Source organism: Gekko japonicus, unplaced genomic scaffold (assembly GCF_001447785.1).
Source record: "Gekko japonicus isolate JY-2015 unplaced genomic scaffold, Gekko_japonicus_V1.1 scaffold449, whole genome shotgun sequence".
Lineage (NCBI taxonomy): Eukaryota > Metazoa > Chordata > Lepidosauria > Squamata > Gekkonidae > Gekko > Gekko japonicus.
Window position 1 is genome coordinate 784,177 of NW_015170287.1, and position 26,277 is coordinate 810,453.

The following is a 26,277-nucleotide window of genomic DNA, read 5'->3' on the forward strand; positions in this document are numbered from 1 at the left end:
TTGGGAGATTGAAAGCTTACTGCCCGAGGGAGAAAATGAGGTTGCCATAGAGATAAGAATCAGTTTCCTATTCAAAGGAAGACAGTTAGCACCAGGTGACCTACATAAAATTCACAGGAAGTCTCCATTTATTCTTCTAAAAAAAGACTCCAATGAGAAAGTGAAGCTGGGAGATAAAAGGGGATTGATCATTAGTAAATTTAACATGTATTGGTGATTTTTTTTATTGTTTTTGAGCTATGAACTCCTACACTCTTTATTTGGAGGATTAATGAAGCCGTCATCTATCTTCCATTTAGAGGTTAATTTCACAAACTAATACATATACCTAAGCATCTTATAAAAGGAGGCAGGGCTTGATGCCATAGTGGTGGTGGTGTCGTTTTGCTATTATTAGAAATAAACTAACAAGTAAAATGGTGAATTCATTGCAAAACATACCATTATATTAAGGAGTAAAGCTCTTCTTGTACTTAAAAAAATTATATAATTCCATCAGAAAACAGATATATGTGGAAGGAAATGACCACTAAATTTTCATGGGTCTCCCTCTTGTGCATTTACATGTTCAAGCATGTAAAGTCAGAGATGTTGTAGACTGATGTACCCAGGGGCAGGTCCCCCCCCCAACCCTCAACACAATAGAGAGAGCATCCAGCATCCATCAGCCCTCCCTAGCTGGGAGCGACATGACCTGAGGGCTGGCCTTCCAGCAGGCGGGAAATGTTGGAGGCAGGACAAGGGGGGAGGGGGAAGAAGGCATTGGGCCTGGTTCTGCAACTAGTGAACAAATTGCCATGCTCTCAGTCTGCTATGTGCTGGGGGGAGGGAGGGGGAAGAACAAGGCCTTTAGCAGACTCAGCCAAGCCTGAAATGCTGGTCTTTGAAGGTTCCCCGGAAGGCGGGGCTGGGGAAGGAGAGGTCCAGACCAGCACTGCATTGGCTCCAAGCCCTGCTGATCAGGAGGACCCAGCCCTCAGAAAGAGGGGATTGGAGATGTCCAGGGATGCCCTTCCTCCAGGGAGGCCTTTTAAGGGCAGACCTGGATAGAGCTGCGGAGGAAGAGTAAGGACAGTACCTTGCTCTGTGTGGGAAGGTTCTAGAAGGGGCAAGGGATCTGGGTAAATACAAACTCCACTCCTCCTTTTGCTTAACTGAAGGACTGAGGGACTCCTGAGGGTCTTCACCAAGAAAGCGTGGAACCCCAAAGCCCTTGAACTCTGACATGATAATCAGCTTCATGGTCAAGTCCGTAATTTCTGGATATGGTTATGTTGCCCGATGTAATATATCTATGTAGGGAAAACTCAAAATGTGTGTATGTATGTTACTCTATAACCTGACAAATGTCATTATCAGCACAACATCAGTAAACAAAAACCAGGAAGCAGGATACTAACCTTTCTCTGGTGACAATGTATATCAATTGATCTCTATTCAAACACCTGTTATGCTTTTAACATGGGGGGGGGGTGGTCAGGGGAAAAATGGTCCATGCAGCCTTAGCCCAGCCAAGCTTCTTTCATCTCAAGAACATGAGAGCTTGCATCTTGGTTGTACAGAAAGATGCTGAAACAAAGCACACCTCCAATAGTCTCACGTGGTTACATAACTACAGGCCTTCAAACTGCATGAAGACTGAATGTCTGTAAAAACAACTTTCTGCTGAACATTCCAAATTAACTGTTCTAGGTTCATATGTGCAGGACAACTTTCTTAGTCTTTCTACCTTTGATCCCAATTTATAATCTGAACTGGTATAATTCAATTTGAGTGGTTTATGTATTGCAGTAGCTATTGATTGTGATCCATCTAGAACTAGCGATGTGATCATCACAAATAATGTGCTAAAAATTAAATCCATGCTGCACATAATGTCCATTTCTCTTGAGCTGAGCATCCCATTCATTTGTCTTGCTGATTTATGCACAATTTAAAACAAATATTTCAAGTGTATTTTTGACTGTACTGTTGGCAGCATTCTCCATCACATAGGCTGCCAGTTGGATCGGGATCAGCTTTTGGCACACACTCAGAGTTTATGGGATTGCTGGGCATGATACAGATGTAGTTTTCTTCTCTACATCTTTATGAATCTATTTGGGAGACTCCTGAAGAAATTAAATCCTTTCTGGCAGAATTTCACACCATTGAAGATTGGGAGGAGTCATTTAAATGAAAATTAAGCTTTGGTTGGCCTGACCTGGATAGCCCAGGCAAGGCGGATCTGGTCAGTTCTCGGAAGCTAAGCAGGGCTGACCCTGCTTGGATGGGAGACCTCCAAAGAATACCAGGGTTGGGAGGCAGAGGCAGGGTATCTGAACATCCTCCATGCCCCAGAAGGAGTCGCCGGAGGTCACCGTGACTTCCAGACATAGACACACACACACAAATTTACAATGAAGAGAATTTGTAAGGGGGAGTACTTCTGTGTATCGCAAGGTTGCCACCCTCCAGGTGGGGGCTGTAGAACTTGCAGAATCAAAGCTGTTCTCTAGACCACAGGGACCAGTTCCCCAGGAGAAAATAGCTACTTTCAGAGGTGAACTCCATTGCATTATACCCTAAGGTCCCTCCCCTCCCCAAACCCCACCCTCCCTCAGGCACTGGCTCCAAACTTCCAGGTATTTCCCAACCCAGAGTTAGTAACCCTATTCTAAATGCATGCATTCTGTGAGTCTCCCATTATTATTTTTTTGCAAATGGCTAGACAGGGATGCCCACAAGGATCTGTGTGGTTTAGGGGATCATAATATTTTGTAGAATGGATGGAGGTCTGAAAAGCAGCGTGCCTATCTGCTTTTGTTCCTGCTCTTTCTCCCTCCCTGCTGTGCATGAGCATCATGCTGTTACTTATGATAGCCATGCTGTGGATATCTCATTTATCTGTTATTTACAGATTAATTCCATTAAGTTGTTCTTAGCCAATAGGTAAAGGTAAAGGTTCCCTTGCTCGAAAGGGTTGTGGTGCTCATCCCCGTTTCAAAGCCGAAGAGTCAGTGCTGTCCGAAGACGTTTCTGTGGTCATGTGGCCGGCATGACTAAACACCAAGGCGCACGGAATGCTGTTACCTTCCCACCGAAGTGGTACCTATTTATCTACTTGCAATTTCTTGCTTTCGAACTGCTAGGTTGGCAGGAGCTGGAACTAGAGACGGGAGCTCACTCCGTCAATAACTGCCCCTTAAAAACAATTATGGCATGGTATAGTTCTCTGTGTCATTTGTGTTCCTCAGAAAGCTTTTTTGTTCAAGGTCCGTCCCCCCCTCAGGTGACCACATAGCTACAGTGAGATCACAGGACTTTTCTGTGGAGGACATGGGCCCATCCTTTGGAATGGCCTGCCAAAGCCGGTGAAGAGAGCACCATCCCTTAGTACATTTAGGAACGCTTATCAGACAGTTGCTCTTCCAGACAGCGTTTGATGGTGGGTGAAGATCTGTCTTTTTGTGAATGTTGTATGTTTTTACTGTTGGGTGTGCTATTTAAATGCCTTTAAATTGGTAGAGTGTATATTTTAATCAATTTTAAATGTGTTAATTTGTGCCTGAATGCTTTTAAATTGGTAGATTGTGTATTTTAATCAGTTTTAATTTTGTTAATTTGTGACTTTGAAACTTGGATGGTGCACTGTATGTCTCCTTGAATCCAATTAATAATGTGCGATATAGATGTTTTAAATAATAATGTAGCAGCTTTTTAGTAACGGTATATTCATAATCTGTTCTTGTTGGTCAAGTTTCAGGTTTAATTCTAATGTCTTCATATCTGAAATCTCTCTTAATGGAGCCGAAGACGACATATTTAGATTCTTTTCAATTATATCAATGTTAAAGAATAGAGAATATTATCCTACCAGTAAATCTTATTGTATTTCAGTGTGAGGTTACTTTACAAATTTAGTTGGACCAAATAAATATTGATAAATATTATTTCCTGAGATTAAAAACAATGGAATACGCACACACGCGCGCACACACACAATATGATGAGAAAATAATGAAGATGGAAAAGAATATTAACTATAACTGATTTGGACTATCTTATACTACTCTAAGACATAGCTGTGTTATTTATATGGGGTATGATCCAACTTCAGTTATGGACTTAAGGTTAAGAACGATGTCAAAATCCATTTACTTCCTTTAGGAGTAAATGAAGTGTACGTTTCCCATTGAAATCAAGGAGACTTACACTTTGGCTGGATTCTGTCCACACAACTGTATAACTATATGGTGGCCACATCCCATATTCACATTTAAGTCTCCTTGTTTGTATTTAAAGAAAATAACGTCTTCCAGAAATTTGTGGAGTCCTCCTTGTATCAACTGACAGTGTGCATACAGGGGTTTGGATCAATTATATTTTAATATAACACAGATAATATTGAAAAGATGTGTGTGTTGCTAAAAATGTGCAAATGTTAATTTAAATGAAAATACAATAAAATAAACAGTTAGGGTTGCCAGCTTGCAGGTGGGGCCTGTAAATCTCCTGGAATTATAGTTACCTCCAGAATACAGAAATCAGTTATCCAGGAGGAAATGGCAGGGTTGACTCCCCAGGTTTCACTTCCAAATCTCCAGGAATTTTCCAGGCCAGAGTTGGCAATCCTAGATGGGAATTGGGCAACTCTGTATGTCTCCACTCACACACATTTTCCGATCATCTCACCAATAATTGCAAATTACTGTCAAAAATAAGTATTTGAGAAGGATATTTGTGAAAATATGAGCTAATTTGGGTTTGTTTAACTGCTTTGCTACTCCCCCCCCCTTTTGCAATAATTTATATACATAAAATGCATCGTAATATTTGGCCAAGATCCATAGACACAGCCTAGATTATGTGCACATGTAGTGATTTTTTTTCTTTTATTTTTCATCAGTAGAAGTGCTCTCAACTGCTTTTAAAACGTCTTTATTTCCATCCAGCATAGTGAGCTATGTTTGAGAGAGCAAACTCCAGTCAGCACACAGAACTAACAGTGTGGTTCTTTGGATTCTTCACCATATGAACTACTTCTTCCAAACAGTTGGAATGAAATCGTAGATTCAAATGGTTCCTCAACATGCATAATACAGAAAAAACAGCCTTTCGGTATAGTATACTATCACTGAATCTCTACCACCATGTTTTGGGGTGGTTTTTTTTTTGCAATTTATCTAGGGTTTCCTCCTGGCAACCGGTGGGGGATGGGGGGGAGGACTTACCAGGATCAAGAGGTAGGGCGAGCTGATGTGCAGCACTGTACCTATGTTACCGCCCATGTTGGGAACGTTGGGGCGAAGCTTTGATATTTGAGTAAAAACTGAAAGGTAAACTTGGCTTCTAACACTGAATTTTCACCCAAATACCAGAGTGATGCTCCCAACATGATGGCATCACTTCCAGGTCACGTGGGCAGTGACGTAGGCACATTGCTGCACACCAGCTGGATCTCCCTCCCTCTTTTTCAGGGTAAGTTCTCCTCTCTGGTCAGCTGATCGGCAGCAGGGCACTGGGGCCCGGCATTGAGGGATCCCCTGCCTCCACCGGAACCATCATTTATCCATTAGCAAGTTTCAACCTTTATTTCACCATCTATCTGTCATTGTTGCAACAAGGCTCTACCCACATAAATAATCTAACTGGGCCCCATAACCCCCATAGCTTTAAAAGTGTGCCTTAAGACAGTAACACTCTTTATAAAGTTATTCTATTATTAATGTGCTCTGTTCTTGACTCATACAGCAAAAATAAAATACTTAAAGAGAGAACATCCATAAAAGAAGGGAGGGAAAGTGGTTTTCTGATGTCTTGATAATGAGCTCTTTCCAAGACATTGACTTTTAATTATTCATGTGTATGCATCTGTTAATGTACTCCATTTTAGTGATAGATTGATGGCACGGCAGATATTTATTTTCTAGATCAAGGGTCATACTATCTGATTGGTTTTAATCTTTGCTCCTAGAATGAGGCTTTGAAGAACAGTAATACAATTTGCTTTGACTGAAAAAACATACCTTCTACTTGGCAGATAAACAGAATTCACTGACTGAATACTCTCAAAAGACTACAGTGATCCCATCTACAATTCAGCAAAGATGTAGTTTTGATCTGATTTAGAATTCAGTCATGTTGTTGTGAGATTGTTGCCAGTACTGAAAACTGATCTATCAGTGTTATTTGGCTTTAAACTGATACTCAGTGGGAACAAGGCCTTTGACATAAGGATGTTGACGTTCCTTAATTCAGATGGGGTAGCTTATACCGTAAATAAAATTTGGTTGGTCTTATTGGTGACACTGGACTCAAACTTTGTTCTAATATTCCTTAATGATTGTTGAACCTCAGCAGGAGTGAATTGTAAGGAGATGATCCCATGACTGTCCTTTCTTTGTTCAAGGACCCAAGTTGACTTGGAGACACACACCCCAGCTGAAAAGACAGGGCTTGTAGGGTTGCCAGCAACCTGGAGAAAAAGGCTGTGACCAAAATCAAAGATAATGAAGGCCTTACAAGGTGCAAAACTGGACACACTTTCAGCAGCTTATAGAGTAGTGTTAAAGCACCCCAGAGCTCTCTGGAGCATTTCCCATGGGAAGCATACCATTGGTACAGTAACTTCAGTATCATTTGCTCTGATTGCCCCAATTTCCCAACACTTGTTATCAAAGATCCTGCCTTTTTCTTTTTTTCTCTTCTACTGACCGTGAATAAAACTTACATACTACTACTACTCCCACTGAGCCAACACCCTTCAGATGTCAAGAGATGAGAACCTTTGCTGAATTGAAACTGGAAAGAGTTTAAAAGGGTCTAGAAGCCTAAGGGCAGGGCATCCTGTAAAGGATGGCTGCAGAAATCCAGACGTTAATAACTGATGGGTTTGAAGTGCAGACTTTGTGCACTCAGTAAGTGAAAAGCAAGAGCCTTCAGAAGCTTTCTAGTACTGTTGTGAGTGAAAAAGCAGAGGAACAACCCTAGAATTGGGAAGCTGCTAGGAAAGAATTTGCAGGAGTTTCAATGACAGTCCAGTATGGAAGGAAATGAACTGCAGGCACAGAAGTGCACATCCTTATAGGTTTATTTGCCACATAATGCTCTCAAGGAACAGACAGAGAAGCAGGAGAAGTTGGAAATGCATAAAATCAGTTGTGGCCAGATGAAATCAAAGACTTTACCACATGAGTGCCTCGGAAATTTCTTTGTGATATAGATCAGTCCCCTGCCACTGGCATATCCCAGATACAGGGCTCTGTGAAAATAGTAACCCAGAAGCCCATGGGTTGTAAAACCAATGGAAATCAGTCCGTTTCAGTTCAAAATTCCATCCTGCATAAGCAAATGGAATAAGATCTTGAGTAAAACCAAACTGTTGCTCCTGCAGAATATGCTCCTTGGAGCAGTCACAAATACTAAATAGTCCACTTTCAGTGTACTTTCCAACTGGATTTTGCCAGTTCACACAGTAAAATCTAGTTGGAAAGTGCACTGAAAGTGGATTATTTAGTATGTGTGACCAATGTTCCCTCTAAGCTATGGAATCTTGTGAGCAAAAATTCTTCTTTGTGAGCTACTGGCCTTAAAGTTGTGAGCGAGTTATTTGGTTACTGCATCAGATAGTTTGCTCTGGAGCCATCCTTTCTGAGCTAAGACAAAAATGTGTGAGCTTGAGGGTAAAAAACTGTGAGCTAGCTCACACTAACTCAGCTTAGAGGGAACACTGTGTGTGACTGCACTTAGATTTCTACTTTGGACCAATACCTTTGCTGGAATAGTTCTGGGAGTGTTTTTGGAGAAGCAAAAGGAAAATAAATCAAACCTTTCCATAAATTGAAAATGAGACAGAAGATTTGTTATACTTCCCTGGAAATGTGCTTGGCCCTGGACATGTCCCAAACATATATGTCAATGCCTTTGCTGTTAAGATTCAAACAAGTAGGCAATGTGCAAGGACTTGTGGGGGCATCTCATTTCCCCCTCCCCACTGTTTCCACTTTCCCTTCCCTGAAAACGCCAATAGCCTCTCTACTTTTCATGAGTCCTTCTTCTTCTTTCCATTCCCCAGCCAACCTACCTTTATTTGCCCTGACTTCAATTTTCCCTCCTTCCCTCCCTCGGCCACCCTCTACCTAGGGGAAAACAAAACAAAACAAAACACCCATGCCCTAGTTGTGTAAGCCAGGCCAGACCCAGTTGCCAGGATAGGCCCTCACAGGACTTGCAAAGCACACTTCACTTTCCTATGTATCCCCCCCCCTCTGCATTTCCTCTTCTACTCCCCCTGTCAGGCTTCATATCCTCACTTTTCCTGTTTTCTTCTCTCCTTCTCACCCACCAACAATGCTACCTTTTATCCTTCCCCCATCTTCAGCTATTTTTTTAATTATGTGTTTACTTCATTTGTTTCCCACTTTCCTTCACAGCTTACATCATTCTCTTCTCCTCCATTTTATCCCCACAACAACCCTATAAAATAAGTTAGGCTGAGAATGTGTAACTGGTCCAAGGTCATCCAAGTAAACAGCATGGCAGAGTGAGAATTTGAATGTAGGTTTCCGAGATCCTAGTCTGAAACTCTTACTGCTACCCAACACTGGATTTTGTGGGCTGGCTGCTGTTGAACAGCAGAAAGCCTGGGTAAGTCATGCAAATTGCATGGCAACAGGTTGCCTGGTAGTTTCTGCCAGGCCTAGCTCTGATGAGTCATCCCTCAAAGGCCAAAATAGCACTGGAAAGAGTTCTGCCCCCCTCACCTTTTACTGACAGAAACCAAGGCTGCAAGGCTGGCAATATTGTTGTTGCCCAGAAAGGGCCAGTGAGGGCATTTGTTTTGCAAAGCTACAGGTGCTGATTTTATTATTTGGGAAGTAAGCACTACAATATTTTGTTTTGTTTTATGGTTTTCTGCAAATCTGGACCATTTTTTTCCAGGTCTGTAGAAATATCTGCTTTGTCTGTACCTGGCTCCATTCTCTGGATTTAAGAATCAACAGATTTGGCCAAAGTGAGAATCAGATATGTTATATTCAAATGTTACCATATAATTAACTTACTGAATAGTTCTATTGTACTTGTAATCTCCCTTGAGTCTCACTGACAAAGATGGGCTGTGGTCAGACGAGCAGTTTGATCTGATGTCACTGCTGTTCCCTTCCAAATTTAAAGTACACGATCAGAGAGCAACATCTGCCCGGTTGTCGGCACCCCATTCTGACCTGTCTTCGAATCAAAGTTATTTGACATCACGGAAAGTCTGGTCTTTACAGATGTCAGCTCTTTCACCTCGCATTTCCAGATGTCTGAACTTCCCTGTTGCAAACTCAAGCCAGTTGGGAAGTGTGAACCTTCCGTTCTGTCTTCAGCCTTTTAAAAAACCTGTTAGTGATATGCACATAAGCTCATAATCACCCCTAGTGTCATTAATCACTGCTTGTGCATCCAAGTGGCCAAGTCGTCTTTCTGGTTCAGGACCGTGGGGGGGGGGCTGCCATTGAACAGGTAATCCCAGGAAACAGACCCCAACACATGCTTTTAGGGATTGGATGGGATGGAAATATTCCTACTTGTACTCCTATTCCATTGGCCATTTCTCCCTGGAACTTTACTTTCACGTGACATGCTTTGTTAGCATGCACAACCAAAAAAGGGGGGGGCAAGGCTGGACAGTGCACTCCATGGTTGACGTGCAGCAGTAATCTGAATGACTGACCATGGGGTGAGTGTGCAGTGAAGCCCATTCAGGGTGGGATGTCTAATCAAAACTATCAGTTACAAAATAAAATGGTGTAATTAGAGGCGTGGCTGGACCGTGCCAAGCCTGTTGTCTGACCGTAGCCATGGACTATAAATGAAAATAAACAAAATAAAATAAAAACTCACCCTTTGTATATTGCTAACCTCCTATTAATTATCCTAGATGGGTGTCTGCATTCAAAATGGCTTAACAAGCAAGTTATTTGGGCCAAAACTTTGCTATATACTACCCAATCCCTAGTGGTCTAAATAAATATCTACAATTAAAAGTAACAATAGCAGTAGATTACATCATCAAATTCAGTAATATCAAGGTTGGATGTTAGTAGCAATGGCATCATCAAATGGAAGTGTTAAACTATGAATAAATGGCTTTAGCTATAGCATTGCAAAAAAAAAAGTTACACCAGTTGTATAACTGCCTTCTATATTCATTTACTGATTTCCACAAAAGAAAGACGAGACAATACATTTTCTTCTGTTTTATGTTTGAAATTTTTCAGCCGACTTTGGTCATATAGAAGCTCGGAAAAAATCAATGCATCGACTTGTCACATCCTGTTCCATGTGCACAGGGAGGAAAGAAATAAGAGAGGAAAGGGAAATAATTTCTCCTTCCTTTGTCTTCTGCTCTCCCCCCAGTAATTCAATGCAGGCTCTCCTGTTCAGAAATTTATTACACATCCTAAATATTAAAACATTTCTCAGGGGATTGTTCAGCAGAGCCTGTTTTGTGGACTGAGTTAGCAACACTAAAAGCTACTATAAAAGAAGAGAGACATTCATAGTTTAGTAGAACTTGTGCTTTTGCATGGCTGAAGCCCCAGATTCAGTCTCTGCATCTCCAGTTGAGCTTTAGACCGTGTTCTCTCAATCAGAACTAAAATACTGGGCCAATACAGACTATTTGAGAGTGCATATGTTCACATGGGGAAAAAAGGTACAGTGTGGTCTACTTTGTTTCTCCTTCTTGGCCAAATTGGCATTGGCTTGGTCATGTAGGGCATCTGCAGCAGAAATTCCTCTGAAGTACAGCTTCCTAAGGGCATACTTTCACCATGCAAGATCTGGTAAATTGCTTCCAAGACAGCTGTTGCAGGTGCAGATAATTGATGACACAAACAATATCTGCCCAGGTTGCACACAGACTCAACAAATTTCATTACTTTGTGAAGAAGAAAACAGTGTACATATTTTTATGCATATAGAACATATTTAAATCTTTTGAAAGTGGTTCCACTCTGAAAAGTGACTGTATAAAATGGCAACTATTTACCAACAGCTCTGTCCCTTCAAAAGTATTATCTGCTGACTTCAAGTACTTGAATAAGGACCTTCCAATTTTCTAATTTCCCTCTTCTTAGCTTTGCCTACTCAACAGAATGTCAATCATGTAAATAAGGTTGATTTCTCCCTGTCTGTTTCCAGACTTTCAAACATAAGACCCTCTATTTTCTGTCCTATGCTGAGCTAAGAACAGCAACACATTATGGAGTCATTAAGAATTTTTTCTTTCCTTTGATTTTCTTTTATTTTTACATAAGAACAATGCTAGTGAAGATAATAGGTTGGATCCCACTGACCTGTTCCACTAATGGTGGCACTTTCCTGCAGTGCAAAGGACATCAGAAGATGCATCATGTAAAAATATGGCCACAGACTCATAGTGGATAGTTTTGTTGATATTTTTAGACTGTCATAAAGCTGCTTTCTCAGCTCAATAAGAAGGGATCTGAATATTTGGTGAAGCGTACATACACCTCCTTGTCAGAGGGTCAATGTGTCTGGTGGGGATGCCAGCTTCCAGGTGTGACCTGGGGATCCCCCGGAATTACAGCTCATCTCCAGACTACAGAGATCAGTTCACCTAAAGAAAATGGAAGTTTTGGAGGGTTGGCTCTATGGCATTGTACTCTACTGAGGTTCCTATCCTTCCCAGACTCCATCCCCAAATTTCCAGGAGTTTCCCAATCTGGCTCTGGCAACCCTACCCCCCATCCCCCACCCTATTTGGCCATTTTATTTTCTTCCTTGCTGTTAATGGTAGGTTATGTGACAGATACTAGGCCTCAAAGGACTTCCAGACTGAACTCTGACAGACTCACTTTAGCCTTTAGCTTGGTGAACTATGACTGTGTTTTTGAGGAACAGATATATGTAATGTGTAGGGTCAGGATGCCCTTTTGTGAAAACTGGTCTTGTGACTCAAAGTCAGGGGTCATTTCCTGCAGAAGCGCACAGGAGCGGAGCTCTGGCAGTAAAGAGTCCAGGGGGTGGGCACATGCAAGAAGCCCCACCCCCTGCCACCCCCTGCTCCCAGCAGCCCCGGGCCACATGGAGGAAGAAGCAGCCAGGTAAGTTGCAGAGCCCCCCCATAGCAATCCAAAACAGTCCAGTGGCACCTTTAAGGCCAAGATTTATTCAGGTACAAGCTCTCCCTCCTCTGTGAGGGCAGATCTGCGCGTCCCCCCCCCCATAGCTAGCAATCCAAAAGAGTCCAGTGGAGCCTGAGCAGTGGGTGCTGCCTTCTGACACACTTCCGGTGATGTCAAGGGGTGTGGCATATGCAGATACGTTATGCTAATGAGTTATGCTAATGAGCTCCTGCACCTCTTTCTACAAAATGACCCCTGCTCAAAGTCATTTTGCCAGTAAAGAAGATATAAGAATTTTGCTTTTGCCGGTGAGATTGCGCCCGGAAAATCCGCCTGTCTTCCGTCTCTCTTGCGTGGCTAATGTTCCGTGTGACCGCAGCCACAGAACAATATATGCAATCCTAATGAATGGTTAAAGGAAATTCAAAAGCTTTGCACATAACTGGTTTGTGTTATTTGGGCTGGTCTTAATAAAAGGTATCACATACCTTTTGTTCCTGGGTGGTTGAGTGTACTTCCTTGGGTTGAGACTAAACTGTTTAGGAGTGATTAGAATCCCTATGAATTAGAGGATCAGTGTTTAAGCATTTTAGCTCTATCTCTGAGCACTTCAGAAAACTACTTTACAGAAAATTCTAGGGAAATGCAGCCAGGTGCCAGGAAACTGAATTTCCTCTGCGTTAACACATACCAGCCCCACAACTCCTTTGCACTTCTCTCTAGAAACAAATTTAACTCTTGCATTGCTCTGTGCTGCAAAAAAGTTCAATTGAGTCCCGTTGAATATTAATATTCCCAAGAAACTTGCATTTGCTGCAGATAGGACTAGATATAATATCTGTGTTTATACATGGTCGACTGACATGCCATTTCTTTGCATTAATTCAACAGATCTTGAATCAACTCTGGAAGGTTAATATTCTAAATGCACTTAGAGTAAATCTAGAAAAGTTATGACTTTCCCCATTTCTTTCAACTGTAAGTTAATGCTCCCTTCCCTAGGCATTAACCTATCCCTGTATTATTACTCACGACAGGGGAGAAAAAAAAAGATAGACACACATCTTTTGTTGGCCTTCTTCCCCCCAATGAGGGCTAACAACAGCAGGGAGGAGGGATTTCTGTTTGTGATTGGAAACAGACAGGAGGTAACTTCATGCTATTTTCTCTTTATGTAGCCCAAATTGAAACTGAGCCTGCTCAGAGCTTCTATTAGCATTTCAAAAGTATTGGAAAGATTTGATCACACATCTACCATCATCTTCGCTTGTGATATTAACTAGGCAGTAAGTCCAAAGGTACTCAAATTTGATTATTTCTGATCAGACACTGTAAAGATTGCACTGCACCTAGTGGTCTTGATTTTTTTTAAAAAAAATAGTACATACAAATCACAGAAGGATTGATTTAATGTCAAATTAAATCCTACTGTTAGGAGAAGGGAAAACATTTATTTGTAGGGCCATTAAATTTGGACTATTAAAGTACCAAACAGCACGGTCCAATAACACTAGATTTGCACAAAGTCACTCTTCAGACTACAACTGCACTTTCATATTCACCATGCAGGCTGCAGAAGAAATATTTAATACAAGTTAACTTTCCAATATATGTTAACAATATTGAAAACATACACAAACAACACAGACAGCACAAACTTCACTCTTTCACTAGAAAAAAGTAACAAAAAGAAGTACACTCACAGATAGAAAACTTGTTGCTGTTGTCTTTCCCTGGAAACAATTTAAATCCTCTAGATTTAAAATCTATGGCCTTTTTCACTAGTTAAGAAAACAAACAAAAACATGTATCAGGCAATGCAGTCTAACAAGAGTTCATTTCAACTGACATTTTTCTTTTAATCACGGAGGTGCATATTTAAAAGTAAATGATTCCCAAAAATTGTGTGTATCCATAGAGGTAGGAAAAGACTACAAAAGAGCACTTTTACACAAAAGGCAAACATTTACACTGGATTATGTAAAAAACATATAAGAACAAACAAGGAATATGCATCTTTCTCTTTTTTTTCTTATTAAAAGATGATGCCTTTTATGCAAAACGTAAAGACAGACTGAAATATGTCAGTTTCCACATGCCATAACTGGTTTTTGTGTCCCTATATTGTACAATTATGGAACCTGGAAAACTGAGGCTTCAGTATAAGGGATGCAAGAGCACTTCCAAAACTTTATTGGCATTTAGCGGGTGTTTATTGCTCTTGTTAATGGATACAACTTAACACAGTTATTTTTCTTAAAACTCTTCACTGACATTTCCCCCTTCCCGGCCTGTAGCACAATTTTATATGGGCTCAAATTTCTATCCATGGAGAATGATACAAGTAGACCCCTGATAATTCCTCAAAGTATCTCAAACCAAGCAATGGTAAAGCAATGGCAATGTTAAGTAAAGCATGACAACATTGGTTTCTCTCCTTTTTCTCTCTCTGTCTCATTGCTAACCATATTTAATTACAAGGAGGAAAAAACAGTGAAAAGAAATGTAACCTTTTTAAATCACAATATTATATCATGTAAGAGAGGATACAGACAAAGCATGAACAACCTATCTATATGGAAATCAGTTCAGTGTGTGAAACCCTTCTCTGAAAAAAAAAAGCTACCTTGATGGATTCAATCACAAGGACTTTTCTAGCAGATTTCAGTCATAGTTACTCTGATACAGCATAGCAAATTGGTTGTGCATTGTTCCAATTTGTTGTCAAAGTGTCCTTGCGAACACACAGCAAGTAGGATGTATGAGGATAATGTGAGATGCAGTCTGAAGACATGTTGGAATAGCTGTTGCTTTGCCATGTGGGAAAGTCAACAGGTTTATATTTAGCTCAGAATGGGGAAACTTCCATCTTTTCTGATGGGTCAAGAATAAGGCTGCAATACTATTTTAACTTGGATGAGACCTATGTATTCTAAGGATTTTTATGAGTCGCCATAACTGTGTTGTAGGTGCAATCAGGTGCAATAAACTTTTCTTAGAAGCCCTTTGCTGCATTGGATTGTCCTCTTTGAAAAAGTGTTTTCTAATGATCAAATCTGATAAACGTTTCAAACAATGTCTGCTATGGATAGCCCAGTGCCAAAGTATTCATAGTAAGTGAATGCAGAGATTCCAGCACATGAGAAACTTGGCCCTGTGAATTCACACTAACAATCTTTCTGACTGGATCCCTCCCAACATAGGATATACAATTACTGTAAAACACATGACTATAAATAAATAATTAGTTTGCTATTCTGTGAATCCCAAGAAAGCCTCCATGGTCTAACAAAGGCAGGGTGAGAGAGAGAGGAAAACCCTATTTTGTTTCTAATCATAGTGTGTTAATTTTTCTAAGAGCACCATCCTATGCAAGTCCCAATGAATTCAACAGGGTTTACTACCCTGCTTAAGGAGAGAAACAACTGTGTCTTTGGCTGTGGTCAGACGGGCCATTTGGTGTGGTAGGGGAAGTTAGCCCATTTCCCTCGGTTGACATTGACATAATATTGTGCTATCACACATACTTTGTAGCTGCGGGCTGAGCCCGTTACTGCCCAATCAGATGGCATGTTTGGTCAAGGGAGGTTGCCTTTTGTTTCCCATGCATATAAATGAGGAACCATACCTCCGCACTGAGGGTTCCCCATGGAGTATGCAGTTATGCACATACTGCTATGCGAGAGAAAAAAATGGCACTGAGTTGGGATGGAATGAGCAGACAATCTCAACGGCATGAGAGCATGCTTGAGTGATCAGACAGGGGAAAGTCTATCAGTAGCCTGTTGGCAAGCATTAGGACCAGACCTTCCTCGGTGTCTTTTAACTCCACTTCCATGGCGGAGTGCTGATGGCTGCGGGACCTTTCCATGATGGAGTACTGATGGAGTGCTGACAGCTGCAGGACCTTTCCCAGATGTTGCTGTCTGATCATGCCCTTTAGATCCATCAGGCATTCGCAGCTGAGTTGGACTTAAAGGCATGTCTGACCATGGCCTCTGTCGCAAATGGTGGTTTATGTTTAATGCTGATCCTAAATTAGTTACATTATTTACCAAAGCAAGCTTTACATATCTCTTTTGCCATGTGATGAGCACTATAATTACATCAATATTTAAACATTTTAAATTGGCTAATTTTTATTTACCTCTCTTAAAAATATATAACGACAACTACTCTGCTTTTTAATTAGACCATTTTCCCTCTCTCTCCTTGAAACATATGTGTTTGTGCTGTAATTTGGCAAAAGGGTGACATTTCATTTTTTCAGCAGAAAAAAAGCAGGATTTTTTCCCTTCAAAAACTGGGAATTAGGTATTTTGCAGCTGTTTTGAAGCAGCTGCGAAGCAAAAAAAATGCAGAATAAGGAGAGGAGACAGGAATCGCAAGCAAGAAAAAAAGATTAGAGAAAAAGAACCAAAATGAAGTAAGAGACATGGTCTATAGAGAATTAAGCAGTTCAAAATCTTATGGATTTCACTAAGAAAATTAAATATCTGCTTTTGGCTGCAGTTGGATACACATTTACATGGAAGTAAGTCACAGTGAAAATAGTGGGAGTTACTTGTAAGTAGCTGTATGTAGGATTAGGCTACACATGTCTCATGGTGAAGTTGATGCATTTTTATTAGATCATGATTCAACTAGAATGCCTTTTGTTGTCTCCTCTAATATGCTACATAAGTAGCATCTGTAACATGATGATGCAGGGATAATATAAAATATAAGAAATACTAGCTTATATTGATCTTGTGATTAGAATCACTGTAGATACAGTAGAATCACTGTATCTAATAGTATAATATCTGCCACCCTGCCACCCACAAAAGAAGCAAAATCAGGACACCCCCAGACAAGGCAGAGATCTCTACAAACTTATATGACCTCATTAGCCTGATGAGGACTAATTGAGTTCCAGGAGCAAAAAATGATTGGCACAGTTGACAGTCAATTAATGCTAAAATCTCATGGTCCAAATAACTAACTCAAATATGGAAGTCTTAGTGGAGTTCCACACTGCCCCCCCTTCCCTCGATTCACTGATGCCCTTCCAGGTGGTAAGATGAAATGTCAAGAAAGGGAACAAGCACTGGTATAAGGACCAATATATCCACGCGCTCATAACTATTGAGCATAGTTTCCTCAGTTCAATGGGTTTTATCTCTCTAAACTTTAGAAGTACATTATAATTAACCCTTTCCCCCATTTCAGCAACAGATGCTAATCTCACTCATCAATGAAATGAACTATTTGAAGAATTCCATAGTTCAGGGAAAGAAAGAAAGAAAGAAAGAAAGAAAGAAAGAAAGAAAGAAAGAAAGAAAGAAAGAAAGAAAGAAAGAAAGAAAGAAAGAAAGAAAGAAATTTACAGTTATATAAAGATGGATAGTTCCCAATAATCATAAAAGAAACCCAGGGTGATTTCCCACTAGCGCTGCTCTGGGCTCACTCTTCACTTTTGCCTTGATAGTAGGTGTCAATTTCACACAAGCTGCTGCGCAGCCGCATTTTGCCTCGCAGCTTCGTGCGATTTCCCCCGCGTCTACTCAATGGTGTTTTTTGAGGATTGAGTAGACGCGGGGAAAATCACACGAAGCTGCAAGGCAAAATGCGGCCGCGCAGCAGCTTGTATGAAATTGACACCTACCATTGACACAAAAGTGAAGAGTGAGCCCGAAGCAGCACTAGTGGGAAATCACCCCCAAGTAATTAAAAGAGCAGTGTGTTCTACCCCCAGCCCCCATTTCAGAGTATAATTTATAGTTTATTCAGTAATGCTGCAGGTTTCAATTGAGATACACAATGAGTAATTAACTATGGATTAGAAGAAGGCTTGGATGAAAATATTAAGTATCTTTAATAGTTTCTTGTGGCATTCATTCAGGAACCTCACAGTTGCTTTTAAAGGGCATTTTAACATTCTGACCCACATTCTTCCAATGATAGAGGTATGAGTTTGTGTACATAGCAAAAATGGTATGATCTCTTGTACAGTATATATTCTGTTCTTTTTGTACATCTTAAAGTTTCTAAATTGCAAGTCTATAGGCTGGGTATAAACCATGAGTGAGATGTAAAGATGTACTTCTACTCTGGACCACATTTTCTCACCTTACTTCACATGCTTATTGTAAGGATGAAATGGAGAAGAGGATAAATATGTAAAGTGCTTCCAGTTTCCATTACAGATAAAAGCAGGATATAAATTGAGTAAATAAATAGATAAAACAATAAACAGTATCTAAGTATACTACTTTTAATAATCCAGTGTAATAACTATGGGGGAAATGGTATATAAGGATATATTATTACATTTTATCATGATATTACTTCCTACTGGACTGTGAAAGCTATGTTCATTTGCAACTGAGCCTGCCAAATCATGATGTGAACCCTATCATAGTAAAATACAATAAACATTGAAAAGATTGTATGGCTGCGGTCACACGGAACATTAGCCACACTACAGAGACGGAAGATAGGCGGATTTTCCGGGCGCAATCACACCACCACATCTGGGAAGCGTAGAGCTCCCATGCTGAACCCGAGGCTTCCCGCCAAAGATGCGGGGTAAAAAACTAGTACCTCCGAGGTACTAGTTTCCGGAAACCGCGGGGCAAGGGTGGGTGCCTGATCGCATTTCCGTGGAATACCAAGGCATCTGGTGCCCGCCCATGTCTCGTTGCGAACAGGTTTTTTTTCAAGTCTCCACAGGATGCGCACAAGCGCCCAAAGAGGCCCCCTCCCACTGCAGCCAGGCTTGCCGCCTCTGGAGGATTGCTATGGCCACTGTCACGCAGGTGGTTAGAGCGGCTGTGACGAGGGGGCCCACCTCCCCCTCTATTGGCTATGCCTCGGAGCTCTGTTGGGGTCCGGAAGCTTCTGTCGCCCTCTCCGGTAAGCCCACCACCTGCCTTCGGATGTGCAGATACAATTGCTCAGTCATGCGTATGCACAAACTTCAGTTTTTTAAAAAAATCTATCCCGTTTGCCACGGAAGCGGTGCCTAGCGATTGCTGGTGTGATCACGCCACGCCGCTTCTTCGCTTCTTTGCCGTGCCGCTTGTTTGCCATGGCACCTCCCCCCTAAATACGGGACCTCGATGGGACCTCAAAGGGACGTCTGATCGTGCAACCGTGCATTATTTTGCTCCGGGGCAAACAGCCACGCTTCCCCCCCCCCGCATTTTCCTGCCCATGTGACCGGGGCCTATGTTGGGTTTAGAAGCTGGCCACACAGTTTAAGAGCTTCACAAATGATTTCACTACAAATGGATTTCACACCAACATGAATCAACAGAATTGAGATTTTCTCCATACAGCCAGATAATTTTTACAGCTATACTGGACAAAAAGCAAGTGGGTAGGAGGAGGAGGGAGCTACCACCCCTCCTTTGGAAGAGCTTTTGGTAAAGGAGAATATCCTGCATTTGTGCATTTCCTTGTGCCACATAAAACACACTAAATTGTTGCATGCCCATTAAATATTATAAATTTAGTAGCTGTTCTCCAGTACCTATAATGAAAACATTTGGGAATTGGTATAAGTGAAACAAGAGACAGCTGCTCATCAGCAGTGCAATCTTAAGCAGTTACACCCTTTTAAATCCATTAACTTCTACTTAAATGAAACTACTCATTTGACCCAATGACCCTGAGAACTTTCACACAGATAAAATTAAAAAGAATCTTAAGAAACTGACTCCAGACTTGGACTAATTTATTTATTCATATTATGATATCGTGCTATAGCTTTTGGGGTGGGGGAACCCTGCAACCACCAAAGTGGCCTTGTGTTCAATCTAGGAGTGCTCTTCTCTTCAGTATTTGTCCTCCCTTGAGGAAGCAGCAAAATCCTTAATTCTACTGTATCCGAATAAAACACACATTCCAAAAGACAATGACCCAATGTATCAGTTCACCCAAATTGACACAAACATAATCTATTTGAGTAACCAGCCATTACCTGATATGGTATTGCATTTAATCTTGCTGACATAAACATATTGTGGGATGGGTAACTATTTTAGATATTCAGGAAAGGCCCTTGGACATCATTAACCTAAATAAAGGGGGGAGCAAACCCTATATGCTCTGCCATAAGAGCTCAAGAAATTCAATTAATGCAAATGACTCCCAATCAACATTTGAGCAGCTTCTATCACTGATGACCTCTGGTCCCTGATCTAAATCCCCAAAAAGAGGACTTAGATTCAATCCATTGTATCCAAGGACTTACACAAGAGTCCTCCCTCAACAAGGAAAGATAACCAGTCAACTCATTGATTTTAATAGCCTTAGAAGGGTAGAAGTGGGAGTTCTGTGAGATTCCCAGAGGAGAATCCTATCCACTCCTGGAGGTGCCCCCTGCTCCACCCATCCACTTGCAGCAATGCCAACTCCACCTAACTGGTTCATGCTGCAGCACCCCCCACTCCTCTTCCCATCCACCCACATCGCAACCACAATTGCCTGCTCATCCTCTCTACCTCCACCTTGTAACAACACCACCCACTGCCAAAGCTCACACAGTAGAAAAGAGCAAGAGTCCAGCAGCACCTTAAAGACTAACAAAATTCTGAAGACTTTCTGAAGTTCTGAAGAAGTAAGCAATAACTCACGAAAGCTCATACCCTGCCATGTATTTTGTTAGTCTTTAGGGTGCTACTGGACTCTTGATCTTTTCTACTGCTACAGACAGACTAACACAGCTACCCATTTTTATCTATCACAGTAGTGGTAGCTCCACCTGCTAGTAGCTTTACTAAGCCAGAACTTTCAGGCAACTTTGTGTTTTCTCTACTTTCTATGGAACATTTTAAAGCAATATATTTCGGTAAAATGTATAACCTTCCCAACTGTCAGAAAACACCCTATTTTCATATAATACTGAATATTTTAAAAGTGAAGGGATTTCGAGCAAGGTATCTTGGGTGGTCCAAGTATTTGCCTCCTATCCAGGTTCATGGTGTGACATTCCAGTATAAAACCCTGCAAGAAACTTCAGGGCTACTGCTGTCATTCAGCACCATCACCTATTATAAACATTAGAAATGATAAAAACAATGGAGATGATCCATATAACCCACTTACAGCCCTTCCACCCTACTTTATCCAGTACAGGAAATAAGAAAGAAGAAGTATAGACAAGAAACAAAATGACCCTGGGATACAATAAAGGGGCAATAGGGAAATGCAGCTGCAGAGGAACCTAGACAATACTTAGAGTCACTATCAAAAGCAAACAAACAGAAAAACAAAGCAAGCAAGCAAACAAAAAAGGTATTATGTTGCCATATAAATACAAAAGGTATGATTCCCCCCACCCTTAGGCCAAGGATCCACTATTTCACTAATCCAGAGGAGAATAATGGAACTTGGATATCACAAGAAAAATGTTTTGGCCAACAAAGCCAAAGAAAACAAAGCAAGATAAATCCTACCTTCCACATTCTGACAAAATTGTACAACTTTAAGCATGCTCCCAGATTAACATGAACACCCTTCCCCTTGGTGCTGGGGCCACAAAGTTGTACAACTTTAAGCATTCTCCAAATTAACATGAAGTTCACAACTATGGCATTAGTATAATTTAGCAGTGCACCAATATGCTAGAAAAGGAAGTTGCTGGGTGAAGCTAAGATAGAGCTGGAAGAAGGAGGAGGAGGAGGAGGAGGAGGAGACTGGATTTATACCCCGCCCTTCCCTACCCAAAGGAGTCTCAGAATGGCTTACAAACTCCTTTCCCTTCCCCTCCTCACAACAGACACCCTGTGATGTAGGTGGGGCTGAGAGAACTCTGACAGAAACTGCTCTTTCAAGGACAGCTCTGACAGAATTATGGCTTGCCCAAGCTCATCCAGCAGCTGTAAGTGGAGGAGTGGGGAATCAAACCTGGTTCTCCCAGATTAGAGTCTGCACACTTAACCACTACACCAACTAAATCTAAGGCACTTGATTTAACAGACTGAAGGACCTTGGGGCGGAGGGGGGACTGGATCTTCCGAACTGGAATTGTCAATTCTATATTCCACAGCATTTAATTCATTGTGAGTTTGATTTCCAATCAATATTGTGGGTTTTGATTTTCCCCCCAGAAGTCAGAAGAAAAAAAAAAAAAAAGGCGTGGGGGGGGGGGGGGTGGCACTCTGAAGCTTCACAAGATCCAGGGCCAGATTTATAAGCAAGGGAATGCTTCAGTTGAATGTATTACCAGACCTAGTCTGAAGGCTGAATTCAGCTTGCAGTGTATCAAAGTTCTCCATATGCCATATTGTGATTAGTTGGAATAAAGTCATAATATTACTCATTTATGAATACTCTACCAAGGAGTCAAATTCATAACTGTCTAAAGATCAAAACTCAGCTGACTACCCATCACATGCCAGGCCAGACTAGCAGCTTTAACCTTAGTGCAATATCTAAAGTTTCCTTAAATAATGGTGCCTAAAACAGCTGAGTCACGCCCAAAGGAATCCACCCATGAGTTTCTCAGGTAGGATACAAAAGCACAACAGAGCAGGAAGGCTACATGATACTGGCATATTTTAGGAAAATGAACCTTCCCCTATTCCATGAGTATGTGAAGTTTACAGATGGCATTCTACATAATCAGGTCCCATATACGTTTTCTAAATTGGTAATTTAACAAAAACCAAATGTAAGATGAAATTGATGGAAAGTTTCTTGTCCACCCCACTTCTGCTGAAAAAAAAACAAAAAACATTTTACGTAGGAACAGGGTATTAAAAAGTTGCAAACCATTGAAATTGCAAAGGATATTATTATTAAAAGGCCAGGTTTTATTTCTGAAGTGTGTTAAAATATTTTGACTTTCCATTTTCCTTCTGCTCTTTCATTTGAGATAACATCCTTGGTACTGATGACTAAAGCTTTGCTGCAGTCATCTAAGTGACTAAGTGAAATATCTTTATTAATTGAGACCCATGCTTGGGCTTAGACAATTGTTTGTCCTTCTAGTTTGCGAACAGATTGGTTGGTGGATTGAACAAGGACTAACAGCAAAGGAAAGGTGACCCTTCCCAGATAAGTGGATCCCCTCTGTATCAGTCTCCTCCATAAGCTTAGACTGGAATAACTCTGCATGGGACTGATATTTAGCCATTGACTGAGCTGCAAATAGCCATCTCTCCCCCGTGGAGGGGATGCAAACTACTGAAATTATGTTCCATCCATCCTACACCTCTGCCCCACCAAATATATTTTAGAGTGTTGTTGTTTTTTTTGTCAAACATAAAATGGCCAGCAAAAATAAAAGGAAGTGATGCATAGTAGCTCTAGGAATCACTGAGAACTCTATGATGGTCCCTGCAACACGGCAGGGAAAAGGACGGCTGAACTGCGGCTAATCTGAGCCGCACCAAAGTTGAGACGCCGCGGCGGGCTCCCACGGATCCCCCGAGCCGCGGCACGTCACTCCCCGGCACGATCAGATGCCGGGGAGGAAGAGTCAGATGGGAGGGGGAGTCTGCCGAACTGTGCATGCTCGAGCATGCGCAGTACGCCCGGGGGCCGGGATGCGCTGGCACAAGAACGCGCCGGCCGATCCCACGGCCTGGCTTGAGGCGCTCTACTGGAAAGAACCACCTAGGTAGGTGGTTCTTTTTTAGTTCGCATTTTCGGCGGTAGGAACGGATCAGGGACGGGCAGGCAACGATTCCCAAATGTTGCCGTGGGATCACGCCCATTTGCTCCGGCCCCATTCCGTTCCCCTCCCGGCCCAAAACGCCTCGTATGAACAGGGCTGATTTTGCCCTAGAGGTTTATAAGGAAGAGGAGATTTGGATTGGATTTATACCCCACCCTTCACTACCCAAAGGAGTCTCAAAGCAGCTTACAATCTCCTTCCCTTCCTATCCCCACAACAGACACCCTGTGAAGTAGGTGGGGCTGAGAGTACTCTTTTGAGAACTGCTCCTGAGAGAACAGCTCTGAAAGAACCTGTAACTGACTCAAGGTCACACCAGCAGTTGCATGTGGAGGAGTGCATGTGGAGCTGCATGTGGAGATTCATAGAGCTACCCGATGTCACTTCCAGTTTTTCCCTGAAGTGACACAGTGATGCAGAAAACATTGCAGTACTCTATATCCCCATCCCCAACCTTCTAATTGGGAATGATTTTGCTTTTAAATGAATGTGCAAGTTGAGTTTTATTTTATTTTTGGTAGGAATTTTATGTGCCGGCTGCTCTTCCTGGGGTGCACTTTACTATTTACAGTTCTGCTCATTGAGTTGTTATCAGTTCCCTGGCTCCTAGCTATGGTGGGGCTACCCCCCTTCCTTAAAGGGCCCCTGCTTTTTAAAAGCCCCCCTTCTTCCCAGAAGCATTTAAAGGGATCCTTTAAATGCTTTTGAGAAGAAACAGGGGTGGTGCGCAGTATTCCCTCTAAGCTGAGTTAGTGTGAGTTTGCTCACAGTTTTTTAGCCTCCAGCTCACAGATTTTTTGTTTTAGCTCAGGAAGGATGGCTCCAGAGCAAACTAATTTATGCAGCAGCCAAATCGCTGGCTCACAACTTTAATCCCAGTAGCTCACAAAGTAGAATTCTTGCTCACAAGACTACACAGCTTAGAGGGAGCATGTGCCCCTCTCCCTAACTTCTGCAAGATTTAAAGGGCCCTTCAGCTGATCGGTGGGCAAAATGCTCCCTGCTGATCAGCTGAAGAGCTCTTTAAATCTTGCAGGAGGGAAGGGGGAGGGGTGCATGCCACCCCCCCTTCATTATGGCAAATAATGGTGGCCCCACCAGAAAAAAAAATCCCCCACAAGCCACAAAATGCCAGCTACAGGCCTGTCACTTCCCCATCTGTATCACTGTAATCAGCTCCATAATGACTATTTTCATAGAATAAGCAGCAAATCACAGTAACTCTTGACTGGGTACAGTAAGCAGCAGGAGATATATGGGTGAATGTCCATAGGCCGCTACTTACCAACCCTCTGTACTGCAAAGATGTACAGCTAACTATTCATAAAATAAAATACTATTACAGCTCAGTAGACAGTTTAGTGGGGCTCAATGAATTACACTGTGTGAAAGGACTTATTTGCACATACCTACATTTTAAATATGTCACTATGTTCAAAATGTGGCATTTTTCTTCAGCTCTAATGAGTACAAAATGTTATAAGAAAAGAAACATTAAGAATAATGAATAATTGTAAACTTATACATCATAAAGCTGCCAAATAAGTAAACTTGATACGGCATGTATTATATATATATATAATTTAATTTGTAGTTTTGAATGTCTCTCTTGACACTTATTTGAGTTTAAGGAACACTAATGAGCAACTTCAGAAGGGGAAAAACAATTTGTTGCCTAGCCTATGGGGGGAAGTGATTTATATGGGGAACAAACTGAAACTGCAAAGAATATCATTCCACCAGGTTGTCAACAAAACCATATATTATAAATATTGCCACTCTATTGCCTTTTTCAAATGAAAACCTGCTGAAAGTTATAACAAATATGATGAGCATTATTTTGATATAGTTCAATACAAAAAGTATTTTATAACAAATCAAAACCCGTATCCAACATCTATAATAAAATCAAATTAAGACGTATGCTTGTGATATCTTTTATAGGTAAGGCCTGTTACAAAGTTTGCCCACTGAGTAGCATATTTCTTTGTGATTGTTAATAGTTTTTTAACCCATAAAACATTAGTTTTTAAGGAGAAAAAAATATGCAAACAATGCTTCCATCAAGACCGTGTTCAAATCCATTGCATTCAATGACATTTGCGGCCATGATCTAATAATATGTACATCTAAATAGGCAGATGTGGGCTCAATGGCCCCAGTAGTTAGTTATTCTCACTTAAATCCCATTGCAACTAATTTGTTCCATTGGCTTCAATCACATTTTACTTTTTTTTAACAGTGTGATTTTAAAATTTTATTTTCTAAACTGCATAATATTGTAGCACAGAATATTGGACTGGAATTATTATTAAAGGTATACGGAAATGGACTAATGCGACTTGAGTAAGCTGCTGGATGTGTCATCAGCATACTACAGACCAAAAGGATCTCATCCTTTCCCCCATCTCTGCTTTCTCTCCCTCGCTCCCCACCTGCTCTTGCCTTCTCCCCCTTTGTTGTCCCACCTGGACTTCCTGCATGCCTGCT

The 26,277-nt window shown here is 41.4% G+C and overlaps 1 protein-coding gene across 1 annotated transcript in view; it reads right to left on the reverse strand.

The window, feature by feature from the left end:
- CSMD3 (CUB and Sushi multiple domains 3) overlaps positions 1–26,277 on the reverse strand; it is a 796,050-nt gene that overhangs the window by 461,112 nt on the left and 308,661 nt on the right. The window contains exon 8 of the mRNA XM_015417873.1: positions 13,823–13,900. Within this exon, the coding sequence (XP_015273359.1) occupies positions 13,823–13,900 (78 nt within the window). The remainder of the gene's footprint in view (positions 1–13,822; positions 13,901–26,277) is intronic.